Genomic DNA, 21,971 nt, shown 5'->3' on the forward strand with positions numbered 1-21,971 from the left:
TTATATACATGGGCTTATATTTCTTGCATTTGAGGTATCTGTCAATTTGGCCCTGTTTCCCACTACATCTTTGAAGTGCAAGTTTTATTCTTTAATTGTTAGACCATTTCAAGAAACATATTAGCTGTCAAAACACATTTTCCAATGGGAGTATGATTGTCACTTGGCAAGATTTAAAATGTCCTGGAGTGACACAGAATTATCCTGCTAAATTAATTTGATACGAGGGTTGTAAGGTTCCCATATTTTTTACAAACAGAAAACATTGTTTATTGTTATTAATTTATACATAGTTGAAAAGCTTACACTTCTGTCTATTTTTCAACATAGTCTCCATTTTTTTTTGACACGCTTTTGCAGATGGTGCTCCAGCTTTTGTATTCCTAAGTTGAAAAAGTCTCCCGCCAACCCGCTGAGGAAGCATGTGACCTCTGCTCGGACTTCATCGTCACTCTTGAAGTGTTTGCCAGCTAAGCATTCCTTTAGTTTGGGGAAGAGGTGGTAATTGCTGGAGGCTAAGTCTGGGCTGTATGGGTGTGGGGCATAACAGTTCACCCTAATTTCTCCAACAGCTCCTGTGTTTGACAAGCGACATGGAGTTGAGTGTTGTCGTGAAGAAGCACTACTCTCTCTGTCAGTTGTCCTCTCCGGTGATTCTGGATTGCTCGCCAGAGTTTGGTCAGTGTTTCACAATATCTGTCCGAGTTTATTGTCATCCTAGGTTGCATGAACTCAATGAAGAGTACCATTTCCAAACCCAAAACACAGTCACCATAATCTTTCCTGCTGACTACGTTTGTCTGAATTTCTTTGGTGGCAATGAACCAGAGTGACGCAACTGATGAGACTGTTGGTTTTGTTCTGGGGATGTAATGAAACACCCACGTTTCATCTCCCATGACAATAGAGTCAAACAACTCCTTGTTGCCTCCACCCTCACATTGTTGAAGAACCTTGTGAGCACAGTCAAGGCACTGCTCCTTGTGTCCGTCAGTCAGCGTTTGGGGGATCCAGCGACCACATACCTTGCAATAACCCATTGTTTCTGTTAAAGTTCTTTCAATTGTGCTGTGGAAAGCGTCAGGAATGCATTCAACACGTTCATGGACAGTGACCCTCCAATCTTTGAGCAGCTCACTGTTGATCTCCAGGACAATTGCATCCTACACCAGCAGTCTTCCACTACGTTCTTCATCGTGAACTTCCATGTGACCCTCAGCAAAAGCCCTGAAACATTTGTGGACGTGCTGAATGGACATGCACTCTTCACCATAAACCTCAGTCAGTTGCCGACGAATCTCTACAGGCGGTAACTTCCTTGCGGGGAGAAACCAGATTACTGCTCGAAACTTGCACTTGGCATGCACAGAGCTCAACACTTCCATCTCTGACGGCTGCCAAGCCAACACTGAGCAACGTAGCAAATCACGAATGGGCGGGTTCGAGAGTGGAGGAACTACTGCACACAACACAGTTGTCAGATTTAGACTAGCACCTTCCCTTGAGGCTGTATCTCATTGGGAACCTTAGTTTTGGTACAACCCTCGTATTTTCTTGATATTTTAATTAAATATCCCAAAAGTTTTGCATGCATGGTGCTGTTATGGTTCTGGACACAATAAACGATATGGTTATAAGAAATCCACAGTTTATAAGGTCACAGTGTGATAGCCTAAACATCAGAAGTACAAATCAGTATAGTTACAGGTATAAGACCAGTACAGACAGTTTGGTGACAGGTAGAGACTGCCTGGAACAGCTGAAAGGACACTACTCAAACTGTTTTATGCACTGCGGTAACACCAGTGAAAGTGTAGTAACATTTGGGTTGATACATACCCTCTTCCTTTGGGGGGTGGGGGCTGGTATGAGCCAGAGCCAGAGCCAGCCAGATGTCAATTCCTTTGCCACCCTTGCTGACACCTGGCATATCCATTGTGTCTGACGCAAATGTCCTAGGTGCGCACATTTCCAGATCCATGCCTAGCCAATAGGTAAGAGCAGAAGTGGAGGGAATGTGGATCTTCCCTCCCCATCCGGGAAAGTAGGCGGACAATGCTGACACCCCTGAGGCAGAGGGAGAATGACAGTGGACTCATCTCCAAGTGCCATGAGGTGGGCAGCCACAGTGTCCAGAGGGAAGTTAGGCACAATCAGCAGGAGGGTAGCAGGCACCAGCAATAGTGGAGGAGGCAACAGCATCAATCTGGAGGCACCCAGGTCTGTGCTGAAGGTGCCTGCATCACAATAGCAGGCACCCATGTCAGTGCAGAAGGCATGTGGAGGTGCCCATGTCAGTGCAGTAGGCAACCACGTCAAGGTAGAAGGCACCTATGTCGGTGCAGAAAGCGCTTGGAGATTCCCACATTGGAGCAGGAGGCACCTGAGCCAGGTGTTAGGTGCCCTCAGTGGTGCACGAGGCACCTGGAAGTGCGGCAAGGAAGCCCAGCGCCCCTCCCCCCTGCAAGAGAAGGGCTATGTAAGGGTTTTGAGAGGCCTAGGCATGAAGTCTATGTGGGGCCGGTCCATTGGCCAAGCAGCCAGAGACCCTGGTGGGAGGGTAAGTGGGCACCATGTGCTACCCACAGTGAACTGCATAGCCAGTGACCATGCCAGGAGGATGGGTGGGTTCAGTGCGGGTGGCATGCTGCTCACAACCAATGGCAATGCCAGTGTGTGCGATTGTGAGAACAAAACTCTTGAAAGGAGTGAGCCACAAATTGGAGACCATTGCCTGAAATCACTGTACCATAGTCTTTGACAGAAAAATGTTTGACAGGGCTGTAACAGTCACACCTGTTAATAAATACTTGTAGCAGGCCATGAGCAAGGATTCCACCTTGCGATCAATGTTTTTAATCACTGGTCTGCAACTAAGGGGAATGTAATCGTACACCTGCAATGGGGAAACCATCGACAGTCTGCCGTGCTTCTGTCGCAAGTGGAAAACAAAATGATTCATCCTGAGCAAATAACCCATCATACTCTACAGGTGGCTGAGACAATGTGGCCTTATTAGGATGCTGCGACACAGGGCAGTATGTCAAAGAGTATGTTTGCAATAACAGAAAATTCAAAAGCAACAATATTCAAACTCAATCAGATTCTCAGTATGAGGATCAATATCAACCAAGGAAGTGATAAGAAGGACTGCAGATAAGGTGTGGTGGCAGTAAATTAATCAAGAACAGGAATATGCTGTTTATTGTAGCTTACCATATGATGTCTGATGGGAGTTAACAGTGGAGAGCCCATCCACGTGTATGCATGAGAGTTGACAAGTGAAACAGTTGTTGTGGTGGCCACATGCAGCTCTATCATGTTGCACAAAGCAAGAGGGGCAAACCAGATGGGCTGCAAGGTGCACTTGTCATTGTTGATGACTGACGGGGTTGTCAATGGCCCAAAGCATGGAAAACAGCGGTCAATAGTGGATCCTAGGAGGGAAGGCTGCACAGACAAACTACTGTGTCAGTTCCTAAGCAGTGGATTGCATCCAGAACCACAAAATATGATCTGGATGCATGTGCAAGCATAGCAAAACAATGAACTACACAAGACATCCAAATGGAGACAGCAAGGCCAGTTCCTGCAGAGGGAACCAAACAACACAGTACCTAAGACATGCAAGAAGACAGACAAGCCAAAAATAAACTCATAAGTGTCCATGTCCATTACCTGAAATTCGATGAAGTGCTGGTAGAGCCAACAGTCAGAAGCTTGCTAATCTGCAGTAGAGTCATAAGACAGCAATAAACTGCAGAGATACATTGAAACACTGAGAGTGAATGGAGCTTGTACTGTCAACAGAGCCACCTGGTGATGGTCTAAGATGGTCACAAGAAGTCGCCATTGCTGTAAAAACAACAGAAATACTGCATTCATACATGAAAAAAAAGTCTCTGAAGGTGTGCACACAAAATTTCTGAAGTTCATAAGCAAAAGTTCTATTTGTCACCACTTATGTTGTTGCTCTGAACACAGGCGAAGTCACAGTAATAAGAAACCCACAGTTTGTAAATACTACAATACAGTGTAGTTACAGGTAGAGGACTGATACAGACCGCTTGGTGACAGGTACAGACTGCTGGCCAGAGCAGGTGCATGGCAATATAAAGAGCATTGCCTGCATGGGGCCACTGGTTATTGGCTTTAGGCAATTGAGGCACTGTACCATGATTGGCGACCTCTGGTGGGGTCCTGGAGCAACTGAACAGCACACTACAGTCATGGTGGAGAAGGCGTAGTAATGTTTGGTTAATACTGGTGTGTCTTCTAATTATCAGCTGTATATTTTTAGTTCAAGAAGGTCATTCCACACAGAAACTACAACTAATTTCATCTTTCACATTCGAACTACCTGTCTTAGGAACTGCTAAGACTGTGGGTACCACTGTAGGCTGCTATGTCCGTGGACATGTTGTCATGCTACAAAGTGAAGACTACATAAGTCTATGTTTCAATCTTAAAGGAGACCAAAATTTTACTCCTTCTGTGACAGAGCTACGACCGGCAACATCAAAAATCAGTATGGACATTTTGAGGAAAATTTTCTGTCGTAAGACTCCTTGCAACATTCAGTCACCAGTATATCTAAAGGTAAGAATCAAGTGATGTCACAGAATTCTCATCTAGTGTGGCGCACCTCTATCACAACAGATATATCACCCAATCAAACGGAAAGTTCAGTGTTTTAATGTATTGATGCCATGATGGAATGGTACACATTATAAACAACCTATCCAACATGGTTTACTGACAATTATTATACAGAATATGCATCTTGCATTTTAGTGAATCATTGCAATTTTGCAAGATGAAAATAGCCCAACGAAGGCAGTTAAATAACACATAGATATCTATGTATCTTTTTGTTTGATGGCTTCAGTGTCCAGAGGCTAAAATTCATTTATCATCTTTGCTACCTGTTGGTCCACGTTTTCTTTTATAAATGACTGAAACATTATTTGTTTACTATTGCTTATTTATTTCAAAGATATTCTTGAATGCAAATATAATACTTGTTGCACTTTTCATCACACAGTTCTTCAAAGTAGAGTCATTATCTTTAACATATAATATACCTTCACAAAACAACAATAAAACAAAACTTAACTGAACACAGCCATAAACAATATCAATGACATAACACAAACTGTTTCTCTTAACTAAGTCTACAATTAGACTAAATTGAGACTCAACACAGACCATTCCACATCGTATTCTAACATTCTAATGACTTAAAGTATGAGCGTAGATCTGGGTTAGATCTGATTATTTCCCCAAACTACCTTCCACTTCTTTACAAGGTGACTTACTTGGAACTTGCAGCCACTCTTCTTTACTGGTTAGCTGGCTGCTGGAAACCCTCTTGATTTCTTCTCTGTAGAATAATGCTAGGTACAGGAATTTTTAGACTCTTTCTACTTATGAAATAATTAGGCATACAAACTTTACTCTTCATCAATTAACAATATATTTAACCTCCATACACAATAAAACTCTCACTTTACACATAAATATGTAACTTCTTGTAAGTCTCTCGTACAGCCAAAGGACAGAAACAAATTGGGTTAAAGTTAAAAGAAAGTTGGCTTGGTTACCATAACTTTTCTTAACACGAATCAGAAAATAAGTCTTGCCTATAGCAAGCTTACGTCAAGAGTTCTTTTTCAACTGTTCTTGTTTTAATAACAATAGTCAATGACACAATAAGCACAGAGCTGCTTATAAAATCCATGGTTCTTCCTTACACACTCAATAAAACATCTATGGATCACAAGACAGGTACTTGTCGATGCCATTCGTCCGCTGTGTCTACTTTCTTCCCACAACTGATTTTAAACCTGCACACATAAACATGTGACGTGCAGAAGGTGGGATTTTACCATCTCACACTTGCATCTAGAATATCATGTGTTTGAGATGGTAGAAGGCTGAGTGGTTGTACAATCACTACATATCCCCCCCTCATCTCGAACATGCAATATTTTATACATAATCATTATTCACATAATATCACTCGTAATAACATTTCATACCTTAACAGTATACATTTATTACATATGTTTGTATACACATCTTTCCTTTGAATAACAATTCTCTGTCCTCTCTTGAACAATCTTTCACTTATTGTTTCCCTACTCTTTTCTTAATTTTACTGTTATTAATACATGAGCATTTACTCGTGGTTTTAGTCATCTTTACTAATATTTAGAAATTGTGAGGATTCCCCCCCCCCCCCCCCCCCCCTCCCCCCAATCGTAATCTTCAGGTGTTTATGAGTAATCTATTTTCTGTTTCCTAAATTTTATACTACCTTTTTCCTAGTATGCACTATTTTCATTATTTGTAGCCTGGAGGAACTTAGGATGAAATGAAAGTGTTCTTTTCACACTCATTTATTTCCATGAAACATAATAATGCTAGTCATTCATAGAATTCACATTTCCCAGAATAATCCCTATAAAATTTGTGACTTTTGTCACAATATTGTCCTCTTCTCCTAGGATCAGCACCTATTCCTTGCTTATGGGTTGACCTTATGAGAGTACTTCCTCTTTCCATTCTGGTAGGTACATCCCTTACGAAACATCCCTACTTTTTAGACCACAGATTGTCCTATCTCCAAGTAGGTATGCCTGCCCTTTATACTTAGTGAATGCCGTATATGCCCCCCCCCCCCCCCCCCCCCCCGCCCCCCTTTCCTTTCTGAATAGGCCTCACAGGACATTACCCTTGTATACATTTCTATGTATACCATAATTAAGTATCTTCTGGTAAAGATATAAATTTATATTTTAAACTTTGCATTCATTCTTTATTATATCATTTACTCTTAGAGTCCTCCTCTACTTATCAACTTCTATATTTTAAATAGATACTATGTCTACATATACTCTTTACATCCCACTATCCTTCACATCATCAGAGTACATATTACACTGACATTTCGTAATGATCAATAGGACGAATTCCTTTACTACTTTCACTTTCTTACTTTGCTCACATCTCTTTCTTATTAATCCATTACTCATTACTACTTTATAGTTGTTCGTGATGTAGCGTTTTTCTTCCATAAACTTATGTGCTTCTGTCTCTCGTTGCACATGAGTTCATTGTGCCTATTCTAATCTCTATTTAGAACTGTCACTGTTATTTGTTTATGTGCACCTCTTCTTATGTACATTCAATGTAGAACTGTCATAGCTTCCTATATACAGGTGCATATCTCCATATGTACACACATTTTCCCCTACAACATCTGGCGGTTCTCACATTGTGACAGGCTTTGTTTTATGTAATTTAATGTTTGTGTAGAAGTGTATATTTGCGTATATGTGGATGTGTGTTCGTGTAGTCTGATTTTTCGGTCTTCTTGTCTAAAGATATGATTTAGGTTTCTAGTAAACATGGAAATAAGGAAGAACTTCAGCAATATAAGTTTGTGAATATGAAAATAAGGAAAAAATAGACAGATCCTCAAATGAGAAGTAAGAAAAGAAAAAATAGATGTGGATGCTAGGATCGAAGGAGAAAAAGAAGGTAGCCCTAAAGACAGGAAATCCTTCCAACCCCCCTTTCCTACGATCCCTACCTCTCAGGTACTTGATTGAGATGCCGGAGGACGTCTTGTGTTAAATCGACCCCTACAGAATGAACTTGTCCCACTTTCACCCTTCTCTACATCTACGTCTATAGCCATACTCCGCAAGCCACCTGTCGGTGTGTGGCGGAGGGTACCCTGAGTGCCTCTATCGGTTCTCCCTTCTATTCCAGTCTCGTATTGTACGTGGAAAGAAGGATTGTCGGTATGCTTCTGTGTGGGCTCTAATCTCTCTGATTTTATCCTCATGGTCTCTTCGCGAGATATACGTAGGAGGGAGCAATATACTGCTTGACTAAATGATCCTGCAACGAAGCGCGCTGCTCTCCGTTGGATCTTCTCTATCTCTTCTATCAACCCTATCTGGTACGGATCCCACACTGCTGAGCAGTATTCAAGCAGTGGGCGAACAAGCGTATTGTAAGCTACTTCCTTTGTTGTCGGATTGCATTTCCTTAGGATTCTTCCAATGAATCTCAGTCTGGTATCTGCTTTACCGACGATCAACTTTATATGATCATTCCATTTTAAATCACTCCTAACGCGTACTCCCAAATAATTTATGGAATTAACTGCTTCCAGTTGCTGACCTGCTATTTTGTAGCTAAATAATAAGGAACCTATCTTTCTATGTATTTGCATTACATTACACTTGTCTACATTGAGATTCAATTGCCATTCCGTGCACCAAGCGTCATTTCGCTGCAGATCCTCCTGCATTTCAGTACAATTTTCCATTGTTGCAACCTCTCGATACACCACAGCATCATCTGCAAAAAGCCTCAGTGAACTTCCGATGTCATCCACCAGGTCATTTATGTATATTGTGAATAGCAACGGTCCTATGACACTCCCCTGCGACACACCTGAAATCACTCTTACTTCGGAAGACTTCTCTCCATTGAGAATGACATGCTGCGTTCTGTTATCTAGGAACTCCTCAATCCAATCACACAATTGATCTGATAGTCCGTATGCTCTTACTTTGTTCATTAAACGACTGTGGGGAACTGTGTCAAACGCCTTGCGGAAGTCAAGAAACACGGCATCTACCTGTGAACCCGTTTCTAAGGCCCTCTGAGTCTCGTGGACGAATAGCGCGAGCTGGGTTTCACACGACCATCTTTTTCGAAACGCATGCTGATTCCTACAGAGTAGATTTCTAGTCTCCACAAAAGACATTATACTCGAACATAATATGTGTTCCAAAATTCTACAACTGATCAACGTTAGAGATATAGGTCTATAGTTCTGCACATCTGTCCGAAGTCCCTTCTTGAAAACGGGGATGACCTGTGCCCTTTTCCAATCCTTTGCAACGCTTCGCTCTTCTAGAGACCTACGGTACACAGCTGCAAGAAGGGGGGCAAGTTCCTTCGCGTACTCTGTGTAAAATCGAACTGGTATCCCATCAGGACCAGCGGCCTTTCCTCTTTTGAGCGATTTTAATTGTTTCTCTATCCCTCTATCGTCTATTTCGATATCAACCATTTTGTCAACTGTGCGCCAATCTAGAGAAGGAAGCACAGTGCAGTCTTCCTCTGTGAAACAGCTTTGGAAGAAGACATTTAGTCTGTCATCCTCTGTTTCAGTACCATTTTGGTCACAGTGTGTCTGGACATTTTGTTTTGATCCACCTACCGCTTTGACATAGGACCAAAATTTCTTAGGATTTTCTGCCAACTCAGTACATAGAACTTTACTTTCGAATTCACTGAAAGCCTCTCGCATAGCCCTCCTCACACTACATTTCGCATCGCGTAATTTTTGTTTGTTTGCAAGGCTTTGGCTATGTTTATGTTTGCTGTGAAGTTCCCTTTGCTTCCGCAGCAATTTTCTAACTCGGTTGTTGTACCACGGTGGCTCTTCCCCATCTCTTACGATCTTGCTTGGCACATACTCATCTAACGCATATTGTACGATGGTTTTGAACTTTGTCCACTGATCCTCAACACTATCTGTACTTGAGACAAAACTTTTGTGTTGAGCCGTCAGGTACTCTGTAATCTGCTTTTTCTCACTTTTGGTAAACAGAAAAATCTTCCTACCTTTTTTAATATTTCTATTTATGGCTGAAATCATCGATGCAGTAACTGCTTTATGATCGCTGATTCCCTGTTCTGCATTAACTGATTCAAATAGTTCGGGTCTGTTTGTCACCAGAAGGTCTAATATGTTGTCGCCACGAGTCGGTTCTCTGTTTAACTGCTCAAGGTAGTTTTCAGATAAAGCACTTAAAAATATTTCACTGGATTCTTTGTCCCTGCCACCCGTTATGAACATTTGAGTCTCCCAGTCTATATCCGGCAAATTAAAATCTCCACCCAGAACTATAACATGGTGGGGAAATCTACTCGAAATATTTTCCAAATTATTCTTCAGGTGCTGAGCCACAACAGCTGCTGAGCCTGGGGGCCTATAGAGACATCCAATTACCATGTCTGAGCCTGCTTTAACCGTGACCTTCACCCAAATCATTTCACAATTCGAATCTCCGTCAATTTCCTTCGATACTATTGCACTTCTTATCGCCATAAACACGCCTCCCCCTTCACTGTCCATGGAAACAGCAAATTTGTTGGAGATTGTTTGAATGGTGTGAAGTGTGTTTTGTGTTAGTCACAATTTATCTGTTCTTGTAAATCATGCTTTTAGCTACAATGCCCACACCTTTCAAAATTTATACAAACCCTCTCATCTATATCACATCTAATAAAAAGGTATAAAATACTCTATACAAAATAGAAAATCTATACACTATGGTGTAACAGTTGTTCAACTAGTCACATCGTATTATACTTTCTACAAATATAATACTCTATTCAATTTATTTTGTCTAGATATCACTTTTTTCTGTGATTCTCTTATATTGTTTCCTATTTTATAGTCATATCTGGTTTGCTAAGCAATAAGATTACAGAATAGTTCTAGATTTTAAAGCTTTTCGGTGCAAGAAATCTATTTTGGAAAAACACCGAAAACAATTTGGGATCCGTCGGTCGTTACTCCGCCCGTTAACTCAGAATGTTATCGTCCCTCAGGGATATACAATTTTAGATCCTTTATATTGTATTTCCTCTTCTCTAATCCACCTGTGGGGTCTACTAAAAATAATGTCTTGGGATGGACCATGGTTTGTACCTGGCAAGGTCCCTCATATTATTGTAAAAACTTATGAGTCTCTTTCTTCAGAGTTGAGCTGTGAACATGTCCCCCCCCCCCCCTCATGTTAAACACCAATAGAAATATTTCCTTATAGTACCCCAAGTATTATTATAATATTTTGGGTCCCATAGATCTGATATTAACTTTTCTTGAGCACTGGCAGACCAGTACTTCTCTTTAAATTTCTTTTAAAAGTCTCCCCAGGGGGAAAAATTCTCAATATCTATTGTTCCCCATTCTTAGGCTTGCCCTAGAAAGTACCCCAAAGTAAATTCAACCTTCTCAGAACCTTCCGAAATTTTTGGAAAAGTTTGGTTAAATCTTTTTAAGAAATGGGTCAGATGTACCTCTCCGTCCAGCTTGAATTTAGGGAACTGTCTAGATAACCCTGAATTAGCTCCCCATTGCAAAGCAGTCACTGCTTCACTAGTTAATACAACATTAGGTGAAGTTACCCTTTTTTCTACTTTATCTTGGATAAGCTTAATTTCTCTCCACAGGTTGTCCATACCGTTCTTGGTATCATTGAGTTCGGAAGAAAAAATAGGCAATACGTTTCCAGATGTTATTCCCTCAGTAACCCTTCGATCTATAATTTCTCCAAATTGTTCCTCCAAACTAATTACTTATATAATATTCTCTTTGAAATTTCTTTCTACAGTATCTACCCATGTATTGACACCTGTAATTTGCGATTGAATGACTGGCATTAATTCATTCTGCTTATCTACACTCTCTTTCAAAGTATTCAACCCCTGCCTTACATCATTATACTTAATATTGTACACGTTTTCAAAAGATCCTAACTTTTCAATAAGTTCAAATTCTACATTATTACATTTGTTCACAATGTGAAGCTCTAACCTTTTCGATAAATATTGAAAAGTGTCATTCTATTTCTGACTAAGGTCAGTAAACATATGATTTATATGAGTGGTCAAAGAATTTGTCAACTCGTTCTTTAAATCCACGTTTAAATTCTCTTTTTTATTACTTATAGCACCGAACTCAAGTCTTCAAAGCACCCATGCCTTCACATAGATTACTAAATTCTTTGCTTTGAGAGTCAACTTAGGCATTTAAGAAACCTAAATTTGTCGTTTGAATATTTAGAGTTTCACTCTGAGCATTTAAAGCTTCACTCTGGGTATTTAATTGAGAACTTACTGAGCTTAACTTACGACTCTGAGCTTTGATTAAATTTATCAACTCAGCCCAGTCAGGCACTTCTTTGCTAATTTTCATAGCCGTAGCTGGGTCTTGAGTTTCCCCAACCTGTTGTATATTTTCCAAACTTTTATATCCTTTAGCTCTTGTAAGCATTTAAAAATAACTTTAAATATGATAACTACACAATAAATTTCACTCATCAGTATCTTGTACCTCTTCATATTAAAGTAATCGAGTTTTATTTCACGCTCACCCAGCGCAGAATTTGCGTTATGCAGGTGAGCAGATGTGGAGGCAGGCCAGCACCGTTGAACAGCAGCTGGTACTGGTTTCCGCATCTGCATCCCCACAATGTGAGAGCTGTATACTCCCCACACTGGATCTTCTTGGTTGTAACATCCTATGCATATTTCTTCTTGGACAAATATGTCGAAATCTTCTTTGCTGTTTTATCGTTGTGAACTTTTCATTTCTTCATCATCTTTCCATTTAAATTTTGCTCCATTGGATACTTGAACATATGACAATTTCTCAGAGTAATTCCCTTGTCTTATTATGTTTGGTTGCTATGGCAACAAGTAACAGGAGCTTCTCTCATTTTTGACTTAAAATATCTCTTTTCTCGGTACTGTCATGGTCCCCACATTCTAATGTTCTAACGACTTAAAGTGTGAGTGTGGATCTGCGTTTGAGATGGTAGAAGACTGAGTGGTCCTAGAATTTACATAGAAATTCTGGAATCACTACAGTATCAATTTATGGCCGAAGACTCTCATACACCAGAGATGATTTCCAAAGAAGTTACAGTGATCTATACTTTGACAATAATTTTGTGCTCTAGAAAAACTGGGATTCATCCATTATTGGATAATATGCCTAAACATTGATATGTCTTAACATGAATAATTATGGTTTTTTTTTAAATTTTGATTAATTTGAATGTGAAAATACTTATATAAGTAGTTTTTTTGAATGCACATATTTTTGTATAAAAACATACCAAACACTTTCATAACTATCCAGTATGATAACGAAATAGACATTCACAAATATCAACAAAAAGACAGTATTGAGCAACTGATTACCAGCGAGACCAGCATCGATAAAGTCAATATGAAAGAGAGAAAACTACTCTTGGAGTGTTACAAGGCCTGTATTCAATTCCCACTTCAGGCAACAGCTTTTAAGAGGCAGGAAAAAAGATCCTAATCACTTCTGATGATGCCAAGTGAAGAACATAGGACTGCGCTGTGGTTCCAAGTTCACATTAAACAACATGTCCCTATGATACCAACTAGAGGTTAGGTTAGGTCATGACAAGGAGAAATAGGGAATATAATACTCTATCATTACTAGGGAGTAACTTTATTTTAGATAATGAACCAATCATCACATAAGGTCACTTGGAACTTATTCCATCTTCTAGTTGAAATTGGGATATTGACAATGTTGGTATTGTACTGGGATTCAAACTCAGATCTTCCTTTTCATGAGATTTGATCCTTTCGGGATGACACAGCTTAATCAATTTCTTGTCTGCTCAAGATTCCAAACTCTTCAAGATCTCCACATAAGCCATATGACTGAGTTTGAATCCTAGTTGACTTTAAAATTTTCATGAGATCCTTTCAAGGCCTAGGAAGTGCAGACCCAACTAATGGCGGAAAACAATTTTGATTCTTAACATCTCTTTGGGCAGTGGCAACAAAAACAAATGGTGACATTCCTGACTCCAAGTCAAGCACAGAACTGTTTGTAACATCATTTCTAATTCAAATCTGCCATTCCTAGTTTCTGATGAAAAAGAATTTGATAGTTAGCATCTCATCATGTGTTGTCAATGACAATATGTGCATGGTTGAATTCTGAGTGAGCAATGAACTCTTCATCACTTTATTTCAAATTCAAGCATGAGCACATCTCACTCCTTGCAAAGAAATCTATTTTTAATGTCCATTTGTGGCTAGAAAACAATGGTGATAGGTGTTAGGTTCAAATTCTTGGAAGGAAAAAATTATTCATTCATCTTATCATTAAAATATTCAAAATCTTCCTACTACTGAAAAAATTCAGTGTCTGACCTTTCATTGTGCTTATTTACCAATATGATTAGACTCTGAGTTTGAATCCCTGTCCAGCCAACTTAATGTCCTGCCATCTCAAATTTGTCACTTTTTAATTAAATCATATTTAACATCTTTCATGGTAAGATAATTGGGAGAACAGTTACTGGGCAGGAGTCCTAGTCCATTACAATAACTTTCATTGTGTAAGTTCAAGATTAGTTTGCTGATACAGGTTACAAATTAGACAATTCTCACCTCTTTCTGCCTAGACAGCAATGACAATCAGTCATACGTCAAGTCTCAGTTAGGCACAGAAACTTTTGTTATTTAGCACAGGCTGTAGATGCTGGGTTGGAATCCATATCCAGAACAAAACAGGTTGTCATCTCATTTAAAATACAAACACATGCACGACTAGCTCTGCAAGAATAATTCAGGTTTTTAATCCTATTATACGTTAGGGGTGATAAGTGAATTTAGGGACTGCACACAGAGTGATGTGCCACCATGAGTAACAGAAAGTTACTAAACAAATAAAGTGTCAAATAAATGAAAGTTAATTGCTCACCAGAAAAACCTTTTAGAGAGCAAGAATACTTCGAATTATCATAGAACTTTGGAAAACCAGATATTCTTGCTAAATATCTTATTCACAAAAAATCTAGCTCTGAGTAAAGGCTGTCTCATCTGTAATCAAATGTTTTCTGAGACTTGCATTATCATGTTATTAACTTACTTCTGGACTTATTGCCACACAGAGAAATGTTCTCCAGTAGTCACATGCAGTATCCAATTTGCATAGTCCAACAATTGTACTAAAAAGAGGTTAGAGGACACGCAAGAAAGTTACATTATGTGGGCTGCATGAAAATTAGGCAGAACATAGTTCAGGTCATTCAGATACTTTTCAGTATGACAGCACTTAGATGCACTCTAATAAGAATGAGCTTTCTTATTTTTTGAACTCATTTCAGTACTTAAACACAATAGCAAACACAAAAGCCAAAATACCATAACTCAATGAAGCATGTGAGGGGCTGGAAACGATATTATCCACAGATTGCACAATATTTCTCAAGAAGCACAATATATTTGATAAGTTCTTCTTCTTCTTCTTCCTTTCTTCATAGGCTAAAGCCAGTTTCCTTTAGTAGCCCTCAGTCTACACTGAGATTGTCACTCCATCTTTTCCTTGAGTGGCCAATATTTCTTTTACCAGCTGGTAATTTATTTCTATTTTTACTATGTATTTATTATTTATTTCTATTCTCACAATCTTCCATTCATCCATCCTGTCTATGTGCTTGTTTCATTCATGCTTTCTCTTTCATACTCACTCATTCATTAATGGAGTCCACTTCAAAGTCTTTTCCAATGTTTTCACTTCTCTCTATATCTCACAGGATCTTTCATGTAATCACTGGCAGAATTTTCATTTCCTTGGTTTCCAAAAGTCTTTTTGTTTTTGAAGTTTCTGGTATTGTCTCAGCTGTGTATTTTATAATTGGTCTCACTGCCGTTTTGTATATTCTTGCCTTTGCATGTTTTCCTATATGCTTGTTTTTGCAAATATAATCATTTAACTACCCTGTAACATTGTTTGCTTTTGTTACTTGTTTTCTAACTTCCTTTTCAACATTTCCATTGCTGTATAGTTCAATACCAAGATATTTAAATGTCACTATCTGCTGAATAATTTTTCCATCCACTTCCAGTTTGCATTTTATAGGTTCCCCAGATGTGGTCATGCATTTTCTTTTTTGAGTGGATATGATCATATGTAGGCATTGGGCTGACATGTTAAATATATGTAACAGTATGAAAAGCTTTTGATCTGTTCAATGCTGATGCAAAATCTCTGAATCTAACCCACACATGTTCAGAATAACTGTGATAATGGAAATATCACACTAGCCTCAGGAAATATGGGCAAAGGTGAACATACACTTAACACAGAGCTTCCCCTCTCCCTTTTTTAAGTTGTTAAGTGTCTCAGGAGCACACCAGATAAAAAGAGAAAGGATCACTCTTCATGCTAAACTGCAACTGATTTGTGAACACAATACAGCCTCACTATTCTTACAGTGAGTATGACACCACACTATTAACCCCTGGAATGCATTTATGTGACGGGGGTGGCATGCCCTTGAGCCTACAGAAAAATCTTTTATAGCTGATGACACACACTCTGACAGGGAATATCTGACTTAGAGGCTGCTGCAGTTTCTCTAGCCATTGCGGGTACTGCACTGCTCTATTGTAGTTCTAAAGGCAAACTAACAATCCTGACACTGACACACCGAATTGTAGTGTATGTCACCCTTTCCTGCACTGCTGTTGAATATTTCCTCCCTCCCAGAATCTTTCCACAGTCATGAAATAATGACACAGGTGACAATCAGCTCCTATATCACCACACACTGACTGTGGCAATCCCCTAATCCGGTATTGACCTGGCCTTCTGTAGTGTCATTCACGTGTTTTCACTGTGATATTTATGTATGTCTCTTACATTGCATGCAAAATTCACACAGTGTTTAGAACCACTATACCTATGACCTCCACCCCAAAAGCCTGTTGCAGATAACAGTCTGATACCTGTTTGATTAGGAAGTCACATGTTTTTGTCCCAACACAATTTTGCATGCATGGTTTCCATGATGTAGTTTTTCATGGATATTTATAACTTTTAGTCTTGCTAGCTTCAAAATGTTGAACACTGTTATTTCCTGGAAACTGTCAGCCCTTGTTTTACTTCTGAAGAGAAATTAAAGTAAGTAATAAAAGACATTAATAATATACAAGGTATCTCATAGTTTTATATATTCACTCTTGCTAAAGACTGTCCTCATAAGCAACTGAAGCCACTGAATAGTACAGTGCAAAGTCCTTAATTTGTTACTGACACAAAACTATACTTAAAGACAATTTAACCTTTGTACATAATTAAACAACAATTTTAAAGCCTTTGATTTACTTTTATAATAAATTTACCTGGATCGGGTATGAAATGCCTTCCTCTTTAGCCAAACGCACAAGTAGTGCTGTAACAAGACTGGAATCTAAGCCACCAGAAAGCAGGCAACCAATTCGGCGATCAGACATCAGTCTCTTCCTCACAGCAGACCTCAAAAGGGTACGAATATTGGCATGTATGTCAGTGGGATGGAAGTCTACAAATATAGAAAAGTTCAAAACAATTATCAGATTTTTAGTTTTCATGTCTAGATATAAAGGACACTACTTCAACATACTGAATTCCAACTTAATATCATGTGGTACTGTTTCCATATACAATTTCCATGAGTATATTACAATTTTTCGAAACCTGTGGCAATTTAATCATTTCTAATTGACTTTTGGGCTTGTGTGTGTGTGTGTGTGTGTGTGTGTGTGTGTGTGTGTGTGTGTGTGTAGGCAATGGAAAACATATTATGATTACTATTGTTGCAGCAATGAATAGGCAAACTGTTGACGTTTTGTTCTGCATCTGCAAATGCTTCAGTTGCCGTGCGAAGACAGTTATAGAAGTAGTTACAAAATGGTAGCCAGTCGTAACGAGAAAGCATATGTGCTTTTGAATATCATAAGCATCAGTCTACCATAACAGTCAGTTTTGAATGAAATGTGGGGATGACGCTAACTCTGACAATTCCATTTGCAGATGTTACTGTGACTTTGTGGATATAGGCCATTTATCTAAAATTAATGTCAAATCATTGGACAACAAGAAACTGAATGCACCTTACAACAGATAATGCCATATTGCTTGCAACTGCATCACGCTGTAACTGGTAATAACAAAAGCCTACTGCAGTGATACATAACACTGCAGACAAGTCATGTGTATCCCTAGGTATTTTTACTGATGAATAGTACTTGCAGCAAAAGTTGTTTACATTGCAAGAAATTAATAACATAAAATAATATGCCTAGTAAATGTGCAGATCCTATGCATTAGTTTTATTTATACTGTGCTTGTGTTGAGCCCTATTGAGGGACAACACATGCCTTCACCATGGGACAGCGGTCATTGAAACTTAGTGAGAGGGGATACCTGCTTGGATGAGGAAATAAGTGTTCAATGGATTGCCATCCAGCTCTGAAGATAAGCTGACTTCCCGAGAACTCTTACATCAATTAAAAAACATTGTAATGGAAGTAAGATGAACTTTCAAGTTAAATACTGATGTTGTATACAGAAGCATTAAGATGTTCAGTTAGTACAAGATGTTGATGTATTTAAAATGGAGGAAAAAACATTAAATGCTAAATCACAATTAGTGTGGAAAGTTCATTCCTCAAATATGGTGTAAATGAAATACCATTCTTGGATTTAAAAGAGTTATTACAGATTTGGTGATGAGGTTTGGGTGATTAACATAGGACATACATGGTCATAGCTGCTGTTATACAAATATAACAACCACCCCACTATTCCAGAAACAGCTACACTACACTACATTCAAACTTTATCGTATCCCACTACCAGAATGACTGGAAGAAGACTGATCTCATAACAGGCTAGTTTGTGGGCATGAAGCTAGCATTCATGTGATTGGAAAGAAGAGTAGACAAAATGTTTGCATTCCAGGAACAGAAAACCCTGTTGGTGTGTGGAGCACATGGATGCCAAAGTGAATGCGTTCTGCATTATTGTAAAAATGAAAGCCGAAGGCCTGTTCTTCCTCATTGGACATTGTCAGGTCTGTCATACCTGGATATGAATACAGAATAATAACAGTGATGATTGCAGACTGAAACAAGGAGGCACATCACCCCATTTCCACATAGAAATCATAGAATTTTTAAAGCAATCACTACCACACCAATGTATCAAGCAAGGAGATGGGCAGTATCCTCTTATATGTTCTTAGCCTAGCCACCAAGTTCACTAGACCAAACACCATGTGATTCTTTTGTGTAGGGGGAAGTTCTAGATCAAGTATTTATTCCTCCTTTACTGACAAATATTCTGGAACTAGTGCGCACATCTGAGTAGCCACCTTCCTAAACATCACTGTTGGTATTTTGGAGAGTATGTGGAAGAGATGAACTATTGCTTAGATGTAAGTCAACAGACAAAGAGTACACACAGTGAGCATTTGTAATATATGTAAAAGAATTTTTCTTTTTCAAAATATGTTATGGGGTATGGTGCACAATAAAATAAGATCTGTATTTCTACATGAAATGAAACCTTCACAGTCATTTAGATTAACCCTCCATGAATACTCTAAGAAATTTTGCTGTTAAACATTTCATTTCATTAATGAAACAATGGAAAATCCAGTATGGAATAATGACAATATTATGAAAAGGATAGATTGCTATTCACCATATAGTGGAGATATGATGTTGTAAACGGGCACATAAAAAATTGCCAAACAAGTAAGCTTTCAACCAAAAGGCCTTCTTCTGAATCAGGCTGCATGGCAGGAGAAGCAGTCTGCATGGTGGAGTGAGGAGGCGGCTCAGGCAGGGAGGCGGAGGGATAATAGGGCAGGGGTGGGGGACAGTAAAGTGCTACTTGTGGGAGCATATAGGGATGAAGTGAGGACAGGGTAGGGTGTTATGTGCAGTCAGGAGGTTAGACGGAGGGCAAGGGGAGGGGGTGGGATAGGATAGGAGAGCAAAAAAGGAGAGAAGTAAAAGTTCTGTGGATGTGCTGGTGAAGTAGAAGATTGTGTAGTGCCGGAGTGTGAACAGGGAAGAGGATAGTTGGGTGAAGGACAGTGACTTAGAAAGACTGAAGCCCAGGGGGTTATGGGAACATAGGATAAATTGCAGGGGCTGTTCCTACATGCACAATTCAGAAAAGCTGGTGATGGAAGGAAGGGTCCAGATGGCACAGGCTGTGCAGCAGTCATTGAAATAAAGTGCTGTGTGTTGGGCACTGTGCTCAGCAACTAGGTGGTCTAGCTGTTTCTTGGCCACAGTCTGTTGGTGGCCATTCGTGCAGACAGACATCTTGTTGTTTGTCATGCCCACATAGAATGCAGTATAGTGATTGCAGCTTAGCTTGTAGATCACATGACTGGTTTCACACACAGCTTTGCCTTTGATGGGATAGGTGATGAGCGATCCTATCCTTCCCCATCAAAGGCAGGACTATCTATGAAACCAGTCATATGATCTACATGCAAAGTTCCAAACACGGTGCTGTTTTCTACATGATAAGTAGCAATCTATCCTTTTCATAATACTCTCATTCCATTAACGTATAATCTGTGAATTTTTTATACGACAGTTGTATCTACATCTTTATTCATACTCTACAATCCATTGTGAAATGCATGTCAGAGAATAGTTTCCATTATATCTCATACTCCATCTGCATATGGAATGCTGAAAGTACAATGCCAAAAAAGTATACAGTAATTAGTCTACTGTTGTCTTTGTGGTCCCTATAGAAGCTATAAATTGAAGGCAGTAGAATATTCTTAGATTCCTCACTAAATACTGGTTCTTGAAACTTCGTAAGTTAATTTTTTTAATTTTTGGGTAGTTGGCATCTATCTTCAAGTGTCAGCAGTTCAGGCTTTACAGCATTTTCACAACTTTCTCTCATGGGTCATACAAACATATCATCATTCCAGTTGCCCTTCTTTGTTTATTTTCGATATCCCCTATTAGACATATCCAATCTATAGTTTTATAATAATTACATCACATACAGTACATCATCATTTAAAAATCTTGATAGTATATAATTATGGAACCATGCATAAAATTGAAAGCTAGTGTTAAAGTTTGCCGCAAAAACAGTGTTTTTGTCAGTGCATATTCTTTTGTTTATTATTTTATTCCAATCAATGAATAAGCAGTGCACAACAGCCACTTTTTGTACAATTTTATTGTCTCTTTGGAGCCACACATGGCCCGTGTGTGAAATTCATAATTAGTACCTGCTGAATTACTTTTAAGTTTTTATAACAGTTCTTTTCATGATAACTGAGATGGTTATGAGCTGCTAGCACCAGAAACAGTCTTTCACAGTCATGCACTGCTTGTAAAACTTGTTAGGCTATAGTCGGATAGCAGGTTAAAACTGAATCACAACATCAACAAAGTAATCACGAGGTTCAATTCATCAAACTTTGCATTTACAGGTATCAGTCAGTGTTGGCTTATGGAATAATTGTCTCAGACAGTGTAGCCTAGGACAGAAATGTATTTATTCTATACAATTGTTGTGGAGAATCAAGTGCCTTAGCTGGCTAGTAACAATGGCAAGCTAGTGGGAGATAGGGGCTTCTCCTATCTTTCCCCCCAGCACCAAGGTAAGACTGAGTGCATCTCCATCTATATATAAAAATATGATGTAGAGGGTTTGAAGAAGTTAATTCTAATAGTTTTTGAGTTTTTAAATGAAATGTAAATTTTGAACTAAAAATCAGAAAACCTTAGCAGATTACTCACTATTTAGGAATAAGCTAGACTATAGAAATTACAGTACCACATTCTCTATAGGAAATGATGATGATGTACCAAGTTTGAAAAAGACACAGTTAGTTTAACAAGGGTGCAGTGACGATAGAACGGACAGTCCAAAGGGTAAAGACCACTTGAAGTTCTATTTTAAAAATGGAACAAACTTTATTTATTAAGATATAAAAATTATATTGAAGGAAACATGGATCTACAGAATGAAAAATTAGAATTTATACAAACGGAAAGTTATTAGTAATTTAGTGTGACAAGATAGCACTTTTTGAATGCTGAGACAGAGGCATTGACATGTTCAAAATGATTTTTCCATCTCTCAAGCCATTCTTGATAGAACAGAGGGTTTTTCAGCGACTCTGAAGCTGCCTTATGAGTTCCTTTGGTAACAGTCTTTTGTCAAAAGTGTGTGTCACCATCAAACAGAACAGCTTAATGATGGGCTGTGTTGGGATGTTATCCACGCCTGAGAATGCTAGCCTTGGAAAGCTGGGTAGGCATACACTTTGAGTGGTAGA

General features: G+C 39.0%; 1 protein-coding gene across 4 annotated transcripts in view; it reads right to left on the reverse strand.

Annotated features, from left to right (window-relative positions):
- LOC126272717 (asparagine synthetase [glutamine-hydrolyzing]-like) overlaps nucleotides 1-21,971 on the reverse strand; it is a 230,219-nt gene that overhangs the window by 72,818 nt on the left and 135,430 nt on the right. For all 4 annotated transcript variants that reach the window (XM_049975754.1, XM_049975753.1, XM_049975752.1 and 1 more), the window contains exon 6: nucleotides 17,002-17,180. In XM_049975754.1, coding sequence (XP_049831711.1) covers nucleotides 17,002-17,180 — 179 coding nt within the window. The remainder of the gene's footprint in view (nucleotides 1-17,001; nucleotides 17,181-21,971) is intronic.

Source organism: Schistocerca gregaria, chromosome 5, assembly GCF_023897955.1.
Source record: "Schistocerca gregaria isolate iqSchGreg1 chromosome 5, iqSchGreg1.2, whole genome shotgun sequence".
NCBI classification, from domain to species: Eukaryota; Metazoa; Arthropoda; class Insecta; order Orthoptera; family Acrididae; genus Schistocerca; species Schistocerca gregaria.